Source organism: Castanea sativa, chromosome 8 (assembly GCF_040712315.1).
Source record: "Castanea sativa cultivar Marrone di Chiusa Pesio chromosome 8, ASM4071231v1".
NCBI classification, from domain to species: Eukaryota; Viridiplantae; Streptophyta; class Magnoliopsida; order Fagales; family Fagaceae; genus Castanea; species Castanea sativa.
This window is the reverse complement of record NC_134020.1, coordinates 55,982,655-56,000,527: the sequence shown is the minus strand read 5'-3', so window position 1 is coordinate 56,000,527 and position 17,873 is coordinate 55,982,655. Positions and strand designations below refer to the sequence as shown.

At 34.9% G+C, this 17,873-nt stretch overlaps 1 protein-coding gene across 3 annotated transcripts; it reads left to right on the top strand.

Moving 5' to 3' along the window:
- Positions 1-2,646: 2,646 nt before the first annotated feature.
- LOC142607456 (helicase-like transcription factor CHR28) lies at positions 2,647-15,288 on the top strand. 3 transcript variants are annotated; one of them, XM_075778962.1, is made up of 12 exons: positions 2,647-2,788; positions 4,818-4,946; positions 5,055-5,256; positions 5,347-5,963; positions 7,296-7,367; positions 7,450-7,527; positions 7,632-8,574; positions 10,508-10,638; positions 12,197-12,418; positions 13,657-14,223; positions 14,313-14,522; positions 14,694-15,288. In XM_075778962.1, exons 3-12 carry the CDS (start codon positions 5,124-5,126, stop codon positions 14,796-14,798), a joined length of 3,078 nt encoding a protein of 1,025 aa, XP_075635077.1. In that variant the 5' UTR covers positions 2,647-2,788; positions 4,818-4,946; positions 5,055-5,123; the 3' UTR covers positions 14,799-15,288. The 3 variants fall into 3 exon arrangements, with proteins under 3 accessions (XP_075635077.1, XP_075635078.1, XP_075635079.1); XM_075778963.1 differs by having other exon boundaries at positions 2,649-2,788; positions 5,055-5,262; XM_075778964.1 differs by lacking the exon at positions 2,647-2,788 and having other exon boundaries at positions 4,816-4,946; positions 5,055-5,262; positions 14,637-14,771.
- Positions 15,289-17,873: the final 2,585 nt, after the last annotated feature.

Below are 17,873 nucleotides of genomic sequence, written 5' to 3'. Positions count from 1 at the left end.
TTTAATAATAAATTGCCCACATAGTGTGAAAACTGAAATTAGGGACAATTTGAAGAAACACCATCATAAATTAGGGCAATAAAGAGAGGGAAAGTGTGAGAAAATATCCTAGAGATTTTAGAGTAATTCTAAAATAGGAAAGGCTGACTGAATAATTAAGCCTCAACTAACCTTTTTTTTTTTTGTTGATACAAAGCCTCAACTAACTTAGGACTATAACTCTAAATGTTGGAAAATTTTGTTATAGTAATAACAAACTCCACTTAATACGATGACCAATAACCATTAAACACGTGGTCCATTAATTTTAAATATCTTCACTTATGTAAACAACACCATAAAGGAAGGAATCCAAAGCTTATCGTGTTGTTTTTTTATACGGCATCATTTCCCTTGTCACTTAATAGCACGACATCGTTTTGCTTGATTTGGTTTTGCTTTGCTAACATAGAAACGTTGTCGTTTGAGTCATCTAACTTTTTTTTAGAGAATCTATCTGAGTAAGTATTGAGTATTGTTAACAAAATGCATATGTATTATAGTTCATAATTATATACATTAATTTTTTTTAGAATCCATAATTATATAGGTATATATGTTGAGCTAATTATTAATATGTAATTTTGTTTATAGATATTTTTGGATTTGAAATTAATGAGATATGTTTTATGATGATTGTTGTTTATCGCCAAACCAAAGACATTAGTGAGTTCCCTTTTTGTAGAGGCCAAACCAAATTTGTTATTTGACGGTAGAAAACCGTTACAAGCATTGTTAACTGTAGCCCATAAAATGAGCAAAACTTATACCTATATATATATATTTATTTATTTATGTATATGCGGGCTTAGATTCCTGTTTCTTATGTAACAAATAATTTATATAGGATGGGTTACGATAATTCCACAATAGGAGATTTGAACAAGAATACTGAATTTGAAATATTAGTAGAATACTGATTGAGAACACAAAATAAAGACCTTGCTTAGGAAAAAAGGTGCCCAATAACAAGCATACAAACACTCTTTAGTCCTATGCTCTTTCTTTTCACTCAAAATTTCCTACCCCCTTAATCATGTATGATGTCTCCCTTTATACTCTACATTTTCTCTCTGTTCTAGAATGTGTTGTCCCCTCCAACTGGTGAAATATTTGTCCCATCAAACATCTATACCCTTATTTTCATGGTGAAGATGAACTTTTGGGGCTTAAAGCATTGTCTAGGCCAGTCATTCAACAATTAATGCGACTGTGCCAAGCAAGTGGATTCTAATTAATGCGAAGGTGACTGTTACCTTATCGAAAAGCTTACTTTCAGATTCTCAGAAGTCCGAGGATCACGGATGTGCCAAGAGTAACGAGATCTTTGATAGTTTTATCCGAGGAAAAGTGCTTCATGGGTCTCTGTTAGTGAGTGCTAGATTATCACCCAAGAAAACAACTTCAGCTTATTGGGCTTGTGATCCTTCGTTTCCTCCTGGCACATATGCACGCGTGCACACACACAAAATATAGAGAAAATCTAATTAAAATATCTAATTTTATTAATTTTGATGCAACTACTATTTTTTTTGGTAATTCCGGATAGCATTAATGAACATAATCAACAATATCAAAATTTAGAGGACTACGTCTCTCATAACACAGACCCACAAAATCATAAAACAAAAGCAAACATAAGTCCACCAGTGGACTATCAAAATGCATAATCCAAAATAAGATAAGGATGTTGCAACTATTTATTACTCTACAAAAATTGAGGAGTATAATTTAATTTTCTTAATTTTGTGTGTGTTAAATGAGTTTTTAAGGGAGAAAATTATAGAATCAAAATTAAAAAATCTTAAAAAAAATCACCATCATTGATTAATTTTTCTTCTTCTTCTCATTATTATAATAAAAATAGCGGTTGGAAAAAATAAAATTGAGAATTTCATGGATAACAATTTAAATAAATTTTTTTTTCTTTCATTTATTTAAAATAAACCTATATTTATTTTATTAGTAGTTATTTTATATTTTGAAATATACAAACATTAAATAAAATTTTAATACTCATTTAGCTATATGCTTATTTGTAAATGTATCTCAAGTATATACATGATGTTACAGCTAGTTTTGTATCAGAGTTAACTGTAGCCATTGGGCAAAACTCTATAAAATATGATAGGCATTGTACATTATACCCAATGAATTGTAGTTTGAACAAGGAAACTGATGCAAAACAAGAGTTGGGTCCTAAGGACAGAGGGTAAGTATTACTTGGGTTGGACTCAAACTATGATTATCTGGGTTTAAAGTTAAATTTAATCGTTTTTGTATTTGCAGGCCCAATTTCAATTGTGACTATCCATGAGAGAATATGGGAATCCATGTAGTGGCAGTGTGGCACCATTTGACTCCAGACCAAACTACTAACCTTAAATAAAAGGCATGAAGTAAGGTAAGTTGTAACTTCTTGTCGATTGGCAAAGACAAAAAAAAGAAAAAAAAAAAGTGTGAGAGAAAAAGTCATCGTTTAAATAAAAAAAATATTCCTGTCGAATATATTATGGTATTTATTTATGGTATTTATTTATGAATCAACCCTTTAAACTTTGATTTAATTATATTTTGCTAACCTCAGAATTGAATTATAGGAGATCTGTCCTGCTTCTTCCTTAGTTCTTCTTCCTTGTTTCAAACGCTACCGTTGAGTGACTCCGCGTCTCTGATTCGCTGACTCTGCAAACCCTATGAGCAGTTGACAAGGCCTAATGAAATGAGGATCGGCTATTTCAATTTACAGGTAGGGTTTTGACTCTCCTCTTTCACTTCCTTCAATTTTCAATTACTACTTAAATCACTTCAAGTTTCTCTTTTTATCTCTGCCTTTTTTTCATACAATTACACTCTTTATCACTTTGTAATAGCTAAATGTCCCTCTCAAAGTTTTAAAATTTTTGAATTTTTTCTTGTGGGTTTTCGTTTTTTTCTTCTGGGTTTCGCTGTGATCTCGTGTAGAGCTAGAATGATGGTCCTTAGCACTCTATCTTTAGCCCTTGGCCGCTTTGTCTGCGAAATTTGCTGCCTTTTTTTAGGGGAGGTTAAATTTGATTTGTATTTTCTAATTTTTCGTTGACTCTTGAATGTATAAGAGCTCGCTTGCAAGTTTGTGGTGATTATTGTGTTTGGATGTGTGTGTGCTTGATTACTCAATTTTATTACCAACAAATATTAACTACCCATCATGATGCGGATTATGATGTCTATGAAACTTTGGGGATTCGAGTTTTTCAAGTAGAATATGGTTGGGTTCACGAGAATGGGTCTCCAATTGTTAGCAGTTTAGTCCGTTAAATGGCAATGACCAGTTGAATCGTTTCTTAATCTATGTATGGTAGTGTATTGTCTAACTTGTAGTTTGGATCATATTTTTGGTTGCATGCACAGTAATGTATTGACGAGTGTTGTGAGGTGCACTTTGCAAAGGCCTCATAGAGCCTAGGCGTAAATTGCAAGCATGTGTTTGATAAGTAAAGTAGTATTATTAGTGATCCAAAAAATAGATGAACAATGTGTGAAACCCCAAATCAGAGATCAATCAAACCGAGTACGAGCAAACAAATCTTTCAATTGATTTAAGGTGCTGTCCCTATCTTCAAAAGTATGACTCCGCTCCTTCCAAACAAACCATATCAAACAAGTTGGCACCATGTTCCAAATATCCGAACCCTATTTGCTGAACCAATTTCTCTAGCTAAATAGCAAAAAAGCAACATTCCCTAGCAAGACCCACTAAATCCCAAACATCTAAAAAACATCTACCCATTAAGCATAAGCAACATCACAATGGATTAAAAGATGTTCCGTTGTTCCCCCATTACTTTGGCACAAACAACACCAATTACCAAATTGCAAATGCGTGCTTGATTGAAGCAAAAGACATATATTTGAAAAATACTGTATAATAAATTCTAATAAAAGGATCTATAATATGAAATATAAGAAAGTTTAAGAAATAAAAAGATTAATATATTTGGCCTATTAACTCAAATGGTTAGTCTTATACAATTGCATAAAGTTTGTTGATTTAAATCCTACATAGGCTAGTTCAATTTCTTAAAAAATTCTCTGTAGTTAATTTGAAAGAAAAGTATTAATGAATAATATTACAATTGAGTGATTAACTAATTATATAAAATTTAAACATAGTAGATGAGTTGGAAATGGTGCTGTGTGGTCCTGTAGAAATTTTTTTTTTGTTTGGGGGGGCTCTTCTTTTAGAAATTATTATGTTGAATCATTGATAAGTAATGAGAAATTGGCTTATGTGTACTGTATCACACCATAGCAATAGCACTGGTTTTTACATAACAAATCAGGGGTACATATCAATTATATTAAGATCTAACTATTTATTTTAGTAAGTTATATATTTTTTTAAACACAAAATAAAAAGGGCAAACATGCACTTTTGAAAATGCACTTTGTATTATCTGTCTAAAGCGCTTCAGCTGTGGAGCTTTGAGCTTCATACTCTGAGTGCACTTTTACGAACAGCAGTTCTTTTTGCATACGCAGTATTGATTGGTATACGAATACACAGAGTTTATAACGACTTTTTGTGATTAGGCATTATTTAACAAGGTTCAACCCTTTCTTTTGTGCTATGAAACCTTACCATTTGGATAGAGTGTAATGGACTTTCAGAATGAAATCCGAACCATGCATTGATATTTGTAGTTTATTTTTTATTAGATTCTTGTTTGTTTCTGTGTATATTTATTTGTTCTAGAACTGGCTTGCTCATTAATCCTTTTTTATTTTTGTGGAAGTGGGGGTGCGATTCATTCAGATGCATGATCATATGGATCATCTTCATGATTTCATTTGTTCAGCGTGGAGACGTTTCTTTCTTTTAGGTGGTTGGGTTTCCAGTTGAATTTCAAGACACTGCAGAACTGGTGAGTTAAAAGATACTTTCTAATAAATTAGTGAAAGATATTGCTCTAGTTAGACTAGTTATTTATTTTGCTGTTTCATGAGATGTTGAGTATGCTTCTGAATTGCAGGTTGGCTAATCTTTTAATAATTTTCTTTCAAAATTGGTTGAGGAAAAGGAAAGTCACCATTAAAAGTCCATGCCCGTGATGGATTATATAGATATCAGTTCATCTGATGATGATTTGGAGAGTTGGGAAACAGGCGGTAGGGGATCTGCCGATCCAAGGGTTCTTCCTCAATGGGCTTCTACACGTGGTCCAAATTCAAGCAGTACAAGTCAGACCAATCCTGTAAATTCTGAAAATTTTTGGGTTTCTTACTTAATTCTATATATCAATCAGTCATTTTTTAAATTTGCAGGTTACAGTGTACAGTCTCAAAAGGTTGCTTCTCCTAAAAGAGCATATGCTTCAAATGGAAGCTCTTCAAATGTTGATACTTATTTAGTACCTGGTTCTAGTGACAATAATAGGGTCCCAAATCAGCATATTGCTGAAGTGGATGGTTCTGAGTATTCTACAGTTAATGGGAATGCGAGTGATTCTTGGACCGTTAATTCCCGAATTGCTAACCTTTCTGGTGCTGATTATGAGAAAATTTCATCTCAACAGGCTCTGAAGAGGACCCTTCCACCATCTCTCCTGCCATCTGCACTCAGTGCTAGATTAAACAATTTTGTAGAGAATGTGGGCAGCAGTCAAGTTCGTGATGCTTACGGAAACTCTTACCATTCAGCAGGGCCTAGTGTATCCAACAGCAAGGGCCATCTTCGCGACCAGTTTAGCAGGGGCAAGAATGAAGAAGTTATGATGTATGAAAACAGTGGGAGTAGGATTCTACCTCCATCTCTCATGCATGGAAAAGCTATTTCCTCCAACCAGTTTGCTAGTACAAGCGATCCCTTATACCGTTCCATGGTAGGTGAAGACAGGAATGCTGGAAATGATGAGAGACTGATTTATCAAGCAGCATTGGAGGTATCTGCAACTATTTACTACCGTATTATTCAGTTTTAAGTTTGATTAATACTTTTCCTGATTTTAATTTAATTGTATTTTAGGAGTTTGAAATTGTATGAGTCGAACTTGGCTTGTTAAGAGGGACATTCAGGAGTCTTGAGCTCCCTCCCTTAAGTTAATGTTCTTATGATTGATCCTATACTTATGTATACACATGCACGTTCTTAAGATTGTTTTATGTCTGGGACAAATTTTCAGGCAGTAGCCAGTGCTCTTTGTTTTTCTATTTTATTGATCTCCCAAATTTTTTTTAACATTTGGTGATCCTCTTAAATATTTAAATGTTTTTTGTCTTGTCTCAATGAATTTACAACTTATCAGAAAGAGACAAAATGGACTGGGTCTAAAAAAAATGGACTGCTATGCTGGCTCTGGTAGAAACTATTGCAAACAGTTTCCAACCTGAGATGTTAATGCAAGGAGGAGTATTCTTTAATTTGATAACATTTGATAACAATAATGGTTCCTTTTTATTTTTTTAAATATTTTCTTGGGTAATTACACACTTATCCAGTAGGTCATGAACTCATGACCTTACCCTCCACCTTGTTCTTACAAGGTGAGGAGATACCATTTGTGCTAGGGTTCATGGGTAAGAATGGTCCATATTTATGTTTTTAATTAACAAACTGTAAGGGTGATGAGCTTAATTCATTTGGAGACAAGAGTGACAAGCTTAACTTTCATTAAGGACCAAGAAACATTAATGACAAACGATCCCGCTTGGAGTAACTCAAGAAAGAAAAGTTCACTGTGATTGAAATGATTTATAACTGACTGGATGTGCTGGATACTATACTTAGTGTAGCAGACTTGAACTTAAATTATACCAATAGTGCTTCTTTCTAGTAGTAGCTCAAATTGATCATGTGCTCAATGACTCTTGGTAAAGAAACAGTATTGATTTTCTATTTTTAAGCTGCAATTTGAGATTCTTAAATAATTTTACCAGCTAAATCAATGCTTTGATACTAATGATGGTTCTGCACAATTTTTCCCAAGGGCCTTTTTGTAGTTCAAAATAAATTGGAACACTATAAAATTTACTGCAACTCCATATCCTAGTGGCTACGGGAACAGACAGATCAGAGATTACACACACATTTGAGTTTCTGTTATGCACCTTAAGGGAAGTGTTTTTTATACTGATTGCTAGTGCAGCATGTATGGGGTTGAACCATAAAAGAATAGAATAGGTCCATAGGATTGGTCTTGCTTATGTTTCTGTTTGTGGAAAATGAATCAATATGTGTTTAAAAGTTTAAATTTCATGGACCTTGGTTCTTGCAGGATCTGAATCAGCCTAAAGTTGAAGCTACTTTACCTGACGGTCTTTTGTCTGTTTCTCTTCTAAGACATCAGGTTTTTCTTTCTATGTTTTATCATTGGTTCTATTTTAGGTGTAATCTGTATTGTTTTAAGCTTAAATTGTTGTATTTTACAGAAAATTGCATTGGCATGGATGCTTCAAAAGGAAACTAGAAGTTTGCATTGTTTAGGTGGAATATTAGCTGATGATCAGGTTAGATAAAAGTCTAGTTGGCCTTAACTGGCTTCTGCATGACACTACACTGGGGGATTCTTTTTGAATTTTCTACTTGGACTCATTGTACTTGTATCTTACAGGGCCTTGGTAAGACTGTTTCAATGATTGCCCTTATACAAATGCAAAGGTCTTTGCAGTCAAAATCAAAATCAGATGATCTATGTCACAAAACTGAGGCACTGAATCTGGATGAAGATGATGATAATGGCAGTGGTGGTGTGGACAAAGCCAAGGAAGCAGTGAATCTGGACGATGATGATGATAATGGCGTGGATAAAGTCAAGAAGTCTGAAGAATCTGATGATCTAAAAGTGAGTAGTTCTACACGGGCATTTAGGAGGCAGAGGCCAGCAGCTGGTACATTAGTTGTGTGCCCAGCGAGTGTTCTTCGACAGTGGGCCAGGGAGCTGGATGAAAAAGTTGCAGATGAAGCTAAGCTTTCTGTCCTAATTTATCATGGAGGTAATAGGACGAAGGATCCTGTTGAACTGGCAAAATATGATGTGGTTCTCACTACATATGCTATTGTAACTAATGAAGTTCCAAAACAGCCTTTAGTTGATGATGAAGATGCTGATGAAAAAAATGGGGAATTGTATGGGTTATCCTCTGAATTTTCTAACAATAAAAAGAGGAAAAAGGCATCTAATGTTAGTAAGAGGGGAAAAAAGGGTAGAAAAGGAATTGATAGTTCTTCAATGGATTATAATAGTGGTGCACTAGCAAGAGTAGGTTGGTTTAGGGTGATACTAGATGAAGCTCAAACAATAAAAAATCACCGAACTCAAGTGGCTAGAGCGTGCTGCAGCCTTCGAGCCAAAAGAAGATGGTGCTTATCTGGAACACCTATTCAAAATGCAATTGATGACTTGTACAGTTACTTCAGGTTCCTAAAGTATGATCCATATGCTGTATACAAATCATTTTATAATACAATAAAGGTGCCGATATCCAGAAATTCATTACATGGCTACAAGAAGCTTCAAGCAGTTTTGAGGGCTATAATGCTGCGCCGTACAAAAGGTGAAAGCTTTCTCTCTTATTTTTTGAGTTTTTTTTTTTTGGGGGGGGGGGAGTGGGGGGATTTAAATGTTTTGTTTCTGTATGTTTTAATTTTTAATTAACAGCTGTGGAAGTGCCACAATGTGATCCAAGCTGATGTATAGACGGTTCTCTCTCTTGCTTGCTTTAATTCACTACCCATGCATGTCTTAATTCATCTTAGATGAGGATATCTTCATTAGAAAGAAGTTTTCTCGCAGAATTAGAGAAATTTATATGGACTCAAGCCAGGGTTAGAAAACTTGCCTTCATTCAATGGTACATTAGGCAGAAAATAAACTTTCAAACCTCCCCAAAAATCCCAATGAAGAAGCTGACAAATGTGTTAAAGCAAGCAGCTACACAGTATACAATAGTGGAGAAGGATATGAGGATTTTGTAATAGGATATGACGTTTAGCACCATTTTTATGTAATGGTGGGTCACATAATAAATACACTTATGAGATGATTCTAATTTTCTTTGACTGATCAGGAAACTGAATATGATGGCCCTAAATTTTTTTCATAAAAGGTACAATATTATAAAGCACATGCACACATACACAGTGACACACACGGGTAGGGAAGGAGGGAGAAGTAAGGGGAGTCCATTTCCCCTATGTTTGGTAGGAGGGAAGGAACAGAAAGGATGGAAAGGATAAAGGTATAATTTTACCATTATCCCCAATTTAAATGGATTAAAGTCTAGACAAAATTGATATTTCATACATTTTTTTTGGGGAGTAACTCTGCCTCCAATCCACCCACTTTTGGGCAGATTGAGTTTGGTGGCCACTGGAGGCTTTTGCCCTCTATTTTCCCCTACTAAATGGAGAGTTAATCCTTGCCTAACTCCAACCCTCCCTATCTCTCTCCTCTCTTTTAATCCCTTGAAATGTGTAACTGTCCACCTGGAAGGGTAATGATTGAGTATTTTTCTGAAGGCTTAAAACATTGTTTTCGTCCCTAAACTTTGGATGAAGTTCATTTCTCGTCCCTAAACTTTAGAATGTTCGTTTTTTGTCCCAAAACTTTAAAATTTTGCCGTAGTAGAGAGTGAGAGATTTTTTTGTTGTTGTTGTTGTTGTTTCAATTTCAGAGGTTACATTGTCCGTGACAACTTTCAATTTCAGGGGTTACATTGTCCGTGACAACTTGCAATTTCAGGGGTTTTATTAAACTTAAAACCCTTTTTGGGTGGTGCTTTGATATTAAATATGTTTAAAAGTTAAAACAAATACAAAACAGAAATATGCAATTGATGCATTTCATAAGAGTACTCCTGTATCGTGGAGTTCATGCATACCTAAGTTGGGTATTTAATTATCGAAGTATCTGTGACACACACACACACACACACACCCTGTGTTAATATGAGCGTCAAATGATTCTATGGTGATTGATTTTGCCACTTTGTTCCATTTTTGTAGTCCACTTAATAGAATAATGATAAATGTTAACACAATACTATTTTTTCATTTACTCAAATGAATCACAATCCAGCTAATTTGTATTTCAAGTGCAGCTACTCCTGTAAATGTAGTGTGTCCTTGTGTTGTTGTTGCTTCATTTTAATAAATTTATTATATTTGCCCTCTATTTATCTTCATTCAAACAGTTGCTTTTGAAACCAAGCATTGCCTGTACTCCTTTAATAAGGGGGGAGGTCTTTTGTTTAATCAATGAGGGAAGGGGATTAGGAGAGCTGGCAGTGCCCCATCTTCATCCAATCACTAGCCAACTATTGCTGTTTATCTTTGAAAAAAGAGTCTTCATCCAGGAATATGATTATTGGATTTTGTTTTACATTTACAGATACTCGACATTCTTTGTTGCTGATGTCTCGTATGTATTTTGAACTTTGAACAACTTTTGTTGGTTGGTGCTGATTGTCATTAATTTTTATTGTCTAGGAACATTGCTTGATGGGGAGCCTATAATTAAGTTACCACCAAAAACGATACGCTTGTCTAAGGTGGACTTCTCAACTGAGGAGCGGGCCTTCTATACCAATCTAGAAGCAGATTCACGATCTCGATTCAAGGTTCTACTCCTTCTATTTTACTTATGCCCACTTCAGAGAGTTGATTATGGTTGTGTTGGACTTGTTTTATATTTACTTTTAAATACTAGCACCTACCAAGTATGCTATATCTAATAAGCTAATAAGCCTAGAAAATGGTGCTTTGGTGGCATGTGGAAGCAAATTAGAATCTTCTTGTATTATGCAACAGGTTTTATTTTAATCTTGGAACTTTAAGTTTGCAACATTGCAATAGTACCATGCTTTGTTTCATTATGATATGTTGTGCCTGTGGAAACTTAGGAAATAATAGCGGTCGTTGTAAGATATATAAAATGCGATTGCAATACTGTCAAATGTTATGATGATTCTATTTTAAGTAAAGAGTAGTTCACAATAATTTGGTGTAAACCCTTCCCCCCAAATGAAAGTTGGTAAAAATAACTTTTTGGTTCTTGAACTACACATTAGATTATTCTTGAACTTTTGATTGTTTTAGTCCTTGAATGTGGCAAGCCGTGCCCTTGTATTTAAATTGGAATATGTTGTATGAAAGGGGTCTTTGATGGAATCAAACGTCCTGCCTATATAATATAAAGAGCATATTTTGCAGATATTGTTTAATTGGATGCATGCTTTAGGTGGCACCCCCTCCATGTCTTTTGTTGATTTTATTGACTTTCTTTCCTTTTGAGAATTTGAGTTGTATTCTTTTAAAGGGCTAGTACACATCCATTTTTGTGTCTTTCTTTCTTTTTCATAAAATTTTTACTTAAAAAAAAAATGTGTTACCCTCACTTTGAGCAGCAATTGCTAAAGTATCAGTAATTTTTTGTACCTGTCTTAATAATGCTAGCATGGAACATTGGTCTCATCCTAGTTTTACAAAACCAAAACATATGAAGACTCAACATGCATGTTAGGGACTTCAAATATTTTCTATGTGTTTTACTATTTTTTAATTATTAAATTCACATGCTCCATATGTTCTAGTTTTGTGAGACTAATGTATGGCATAGCATGCAACCTTAACATTATAAGGACATATAGAAAAACTATTTGCCACATTTTCTTGTTAGAAGTTATAAACGTACCCCGTGGGTCTTGATTTAATTACAACACCTTCTACCTAACTCTTATGAGGGATGGAGGAGCCATTTTATAAAATGTGATTGTAATACCATCAAATGTTATGATGATTCTATTTTAAGTATAGGGTTAGTACACAGCAATTTGGTGCAAACCTGTCCCCCCAAATCAAAGTTGGTCACAATATGATTTTGTTTTCTGAACTATATGTTAGATCCCAATTTTGTCTTGAGTTGTTCATTGTTTTAATTTAGTCCCTGAATGTGTTACCCATACTTTGTACAGCTATTGCAGACATTTTTGGTTGTGAGTAAGGGTGACATTGACATTGTGGTGTTTTTAAAACTTCAAGAGCTAAATTGAAACAATTGATGCTTGTGGGTTCAAGGCCTAATGGTTGCATCTGATTGTTTAAAGACTAAATTATGGTTTATGTGATACTGTATGTCGAATTTGCATGTAGCTTGGAATTATGAGTTTGTATTTGCAGGCATATGCTGCTGCTGGGACAGTGAATCAGAATTATGCAAATATTCTATTGATGCTTTTGCGCCTCCGTCAGGCTTGTGACCACCCATTCCTTGTCAAAGATTATAATTCTGACTCTGTTGGAAAAGTTTCTGTTGAAATGGCTAAGAGACTACCTAGGGATATGCTGATCAATTTATTGAATTGCTTGGAAACTTCCTTCGCCATCTGTCGTGTATGCAATGTGAGTTTTCTTAAAATGGGATACTTTGTTTTTTCCCCGGTTTCCTGCAATTTTGGAATGCAGCTTGTAAGAGCTTGTTGATGTAACTGTTTGCATGGGAAACACAGTCTAAATGTTGTCATTATTGAGATATGGTTTGTACAAGTTTACTTCCAAGAGCATATAAATAATTAGATATATGAGGGTGCTCTAAATTTGTATTCGACTAAAATACACTTTTTGCCCGTAAAGTTTGGGATAGTTTTCATTTTGGCCCTTTTGACTTGGTTTTCTGTTTGGCTCTTGACATTTATTTTAACCCTTCATTTTAGCATTTCATGGAAATGAAAATTTTGAAACGTAAAGGGCCAAAGCAGAGAACTGGATGAATCATCAAGGCCAAAATGAAAATTTGGAAACTTAAAAAGGCCAACATGAAAATGAATCAAACATGAAGGATGAAAATTTTGAAATTTGAAGGACCAATATGAAAACAACCCTAAACTTTAAGGGCCAAAAGTGGTACTTTTGCAATTACTCTTTTGTTTTTATATCGGGATGTTTTCATCAACTAAACTAAGTACGAGCTAGTTGGATAAATGTTTATGACATCCTATCATGGGAAGCACTTCAAGTAATGGGTTTGATGCAGGAGCAACAAGGAGGATGTAATTAGTTATCGATATTTCTGAGATTTAGAAATTTTAGTTTTCTATTTTTAGTCAGTAAAGGGTATTTTAGTAACTTAGTAAAATTTAGAAAAGCACATATTTATGCTTTGTTAGTAATGGTTGGGCTTGTTTTATCACTGGGCTTGATTAGAGCCCTAGATAACTTTGTGACTGATTATTGCTGATAATTATAAAAAGTTTATAATAGGTATTAAGTCTCTAATGTTGGTTTTTTTGAAATGAAACTTGCTGATTTTCTTGATTATAGTTTCTAACCAAGGCCTTGTAGACTATGATTTTCTTCTCTCTTGCTTGCATATGTGGAGTAAACTTGATAGTGATGCTATGAAGACATCTTTATGTACCTTTACGTGTTTATCTACCTTTGTGCATGTCTATATTATATGCTTGGTCTATTTCTTTATGTTACATTAATCAACTCTTTCTATTCACGGACTACATTATCTGGTCATCTTTGTTGTTCATATTTTATCTCTTAGAAAATCAACAATATCTGACTACAGAAAAGAATAATGTGCTGGCACATGACATATTTATCTGATTCCTCTAGTATATGATCTTTTACAGGATCCACCTGAGGACCCTGTTGTTACCATGTGTGGCCATGTTTTCTGCTATCAGTGTGTATCAGAATATTTGACGGGTGATGACAATATGTGTCCTGCACATGCATGTAAAGAACAACTTGGTTCTGATGTTGTTTTTTCCAAAGCTACTTTGAGTAGTTGTCTTTCTGCGGATGTTGATGGTAGTTCCATGAATTCTCAGTTCACAGAGAATTCAATGATTCTGCAGAATGAGTACAGTTCATCTAAAATCAGAGCTGTTCTTGAGATTCTGGAGACAAATTGTAAAATGCATACTTCCATGGAATGCAATGGAAGTTCTTTGTCTTCTGAAAAGGAATATGCAGAGAATTGCTCAGGTTTTAGCGCTACAAAGCACACAATAGTTTATTCAGAGACACCAGTTGAAGGGCCAATAAAAACAATTATTTTCTCCCAATGGACTAGCATGTTGGACTTGGTCGAGACGTCATTGAATGATTCTTGTATACAATACAGGAGGCTTGATGGCACAATGACTCTGAGTGCGAGGGACAGGGCTGTTAAAGATTTTAATGCCGATCCTGAGGTTTGCTGCCTACCCTGTGGAACTGTGAAAACTATTTTGTAATGACATGTGTTTGTTTCCAGTATTTGAATGACTAAAATTTGTTGCAGGTAATTGTCATGCTGATGTCTTTAAAAGCAGGAAACCTTGGGTTAAACATGGTTGCTGCATGCCATGTTATTCTTTTGGATCTTTGGTGGAATCCAACCACTGAAGACCAGGCGGTTGATCGAGCACATAGGATTGGGCAGACTCGTCCAGTTACTGTAACACGAATCACTATCAAGGACACAGTGGAAGACAGGATATTAGCACTCCAGGTAATTTTTTTTTATTCACATTATACTGGTTTTCTTCCTTCCCCCAAGTATTGAGGTCAGAGGCGAAGTTTGTAGGTGTTAGAAGGTTAAACATTTGCAGCAATACAAGCACAGCACGGAGATGAAATGATTATTCTCTTAAGTTGTGTTTGTATATGACCATTTTTGCAGGAAGAGAAGAGAAAAATGGTTGCATCTGCTTTTGGTGAAGACCAAGGTGGGGGAACTGCGACTCGCTTGACAGTGGAAGATCTTAAATATCTTTTTATGGTCTAAACATCATGTTCCAGTTCACTTGTTCTTTCAGATTTTGGTAATTCTGCTCTCTTGATATTGTCTAGAAAAAAAAATATATATATCAAGAGGTCAATTTTTGAATTTAAGTGAATGTGACAGCAAGATTATATGTGGTCGCACTTACAGTGCCTGCTGACCCTTTTGCTCAACTGGCCTATTGAGTTAGTGCATCTCGAGGTAACTTATATAGGAGTTTTGAGGCCCATTAAAGGCATTTTTTGTTCTCATCAATGGCAAACTTAGAGAGCCGAAGCCATATGTAAATATTCTAATTACTTTATTTGCATGCCAAAGATCTAGAATTTGTAGCTGTCCTTTTTCTGTTTATTAATGTTAATAGTATATTATCTTCTTGACGTTGTAATGTATGCATCAAATTCATGGTACTCACAGCGTTGCATGTCTATACATTTTTTAATCCAAGTGTAATGTAATTGCTCCTCAGATTAAAGTTCAGATTTAGCAAGAACCAGTTGGGCTTTTTTTTTTTTTTTTTTTTTTTTTAGCTTTCCGAGTTTTTACTCTTCCACTTTTTTTCTGTCGTGTGCAAGTTTTCACGAGGAGTGGGACTTTTTGGCTTTGTGCACGCTGTTTTTCTTTTTTAATGAAGGAAGATAGGGAAGTTGGCATGAAAATCCCAAAGGATTGGTCTTTCTCCGTTTTCTAGTTTTGTACAGCTTGTTCTTTTGTTGTTCCTTACTGTTACAAAAGCAACGCTAGGAATAAAGAATTCTAAAAAATGTTTATTGTAATCTGTTGATTGCTCTTTTACTATTTTCATTCTTGCTTTTTCCTGTTTATCTGGTTGGTCATCATTGATGAAGGGAAAGTGGATGAAATGGGCTATTCAAAGGCAGCTCAATTAAAGTTCCAAACCCGTGGATCCCAGGCTCAAGCCCAAATCTTACCTCTAAAAACCCAAGCCCACAACCCATTCACTATCGAACCCTTTTTTTTGGGATAGATTTCTCAATCAATGAAACTGTATTTACACAATTTTCATATACAAGTTGCTTTTCCTTAAGCCGCAGGTTTTGCTTCTTCAAGCTCCAGCTCGATTTTCTTCACTAATTCACCAAGCTTATGATGCTCATTTTGCTCAGCCCTGCCCTGAAATAATGAAAGGTCATATGATTAAAGCTCCAACTGTGCTTTAAGGTCGGAGAACTTTTCTGAAGAGGCATGAGCTGTGCAATCTTTGCTTCAATTTCAGAGAACTTTTTCTGATGTGTATAAAGTTTTGATTCAGCCTCTGCCATATGATGAAGTTGCCTTAACAAATCACCACCACCCTTTCGGCTTCCACCAGTCAAAAGACCACTTGCCTTAACAAATCACTATCTAACCCAAAACACTTTATTGAAATTTTTTATAGTTTCATGAACCATATATCGTATAACTAATTCTTGACAATATTGGCTACCTGGAAAGAACTTTTGTACAACAGAAGTTAAGCTTTGATTTTTAAGACACTTCTTCAGTGGTAACGAGTTTGCAAACCTCTGTTGACTCTTTAATGGCAAGTGCCTTTGTTAAACTTTTAGAAGGTGCAGAGTTGTCAACCAATTGTGTTTGTTCCCATTGATTTTATATTAAATTTGGAGCAGTTTTAATGGACAAAATTCATTAAACATTGCCAACCTCATTGAATGGTTCATGATAAAAACACTTATGAAGGATGCATCATCATCAATACGTGTAATCCAACTACATTCCTCATATGTAACTTCATTCTTTTCAGTGTTTTTTGCTGCACAAATGTTCTTCAAAACTAGATTGAGAGTGTGGACAACATAAGGTGTCCAAAATATTTTAGGATACTCACCTTCAATAAGAGATCCAGCAGCCTTCATCACACTAACATTATCAGTGATGACTTGGACAACTTTTTCATGTTTAATATCTTTTATAGCATCCTTCAACACCCCAGCAATATAATGTTTGTCTTTGAACTCACCTGACCCATCAATTGCCTTTATAAACATTGGACCCCCATCTGATACAGCCATAATATTAATAAGAGGTCTCCTTTGTGGATCAGACCATCTATCAAAAACTATACTTACACCATTTTCAAGCCAAAAGTCCTTAATTGGTTACAAAAGTCCTTCAACATGAGCTCTTTCTTTTTACAAAAGTGTTGTTCTCAAAGCATTGTATCCAGGAGGAACATAACCCGGAATGCTATGGGTAGCAGCATATGCATAGGAATTACGATAATATGGGTTCCTTGCAAAGTTAAATGGAAGCCCACAGGTGTAAAACATCCTAGCAATTCTACTATTCAATTCATGTCTAGCATTATTTTGGTATGCTTTCTCCAAAGTATTATTCACAGCCACCTTCCTCCTCTTACCATCAATCGGATTTGTATTATCACTCCTTTCATGTCTCCGAAATGGGGAAATAGGTATAGGCCCACGGCCTGGGGGAGGTGGGGGTAAGGAAATTTGACTTCTCCGTTCTCTCTCTAACTTATCATTCTCAACTTGATCATGCATTTGCTGCATTTCCAGCCTATGACTCGGTGTCAGCTTAGGGCACGGTTTAATTCCTTTATTAGGAATTTTTAATAAATGAACCTTAACCCTAGAATAAGATCCCATATAAACTACACCACAATGATTGCACTTAAAGTATGTGTTTCCCCCCTGATTTAACAGATGCACCAGTTGGTTTTTCTACTTTAGTCACATATTGCCAAAGAGGAGATTCATCATTTGGCACTTCTTGATTAGACGAAGGTGAAGTTTCTGTGCTAGTAACTTCGTCCATTGCAAATTCAATAGATTCAATTTAACCTACAAATAATAACTATTAACTAAATAAATTAATAATAAATCAAACCAAGTTCACAAATCACAGAATCACAAATAATAACTATTAACTAAATAAATTAATAATAAATCAAACCAAGGTCACAGATTCACAAATAATAGCTATTAACTAAATAAAACTAAGATTGAAAAGAAACTAAGATTCACAAATCACATTTACAAATCACAAATCAAACTAAGATTGAAAGCTTTATATTAATACCTGAGTTGAGAATGC

Coding starts and splice junctions, on each gene's coding strand:
- LOC142607456 (XM_075778963.1), top strand. CDS start 5,124: ATGCCCGTGATGGATTATATAGATATCAGTTCATCTGATGATGATTTG. Junction 7,528..7,631: donor GAATATTAGCTGATGATCAG/GTTAGATAAAAG, acceptor TGTATCTTACAG/GGCCTTGGTAAGACTGTTTC. Junction 10,639..12,196: donor ATTCACGATCTCGATTCAAG/GTTCTACTCCTT, acceptor TTGTATTTGCAG/GCATATGCTGCTGCTGGGAC.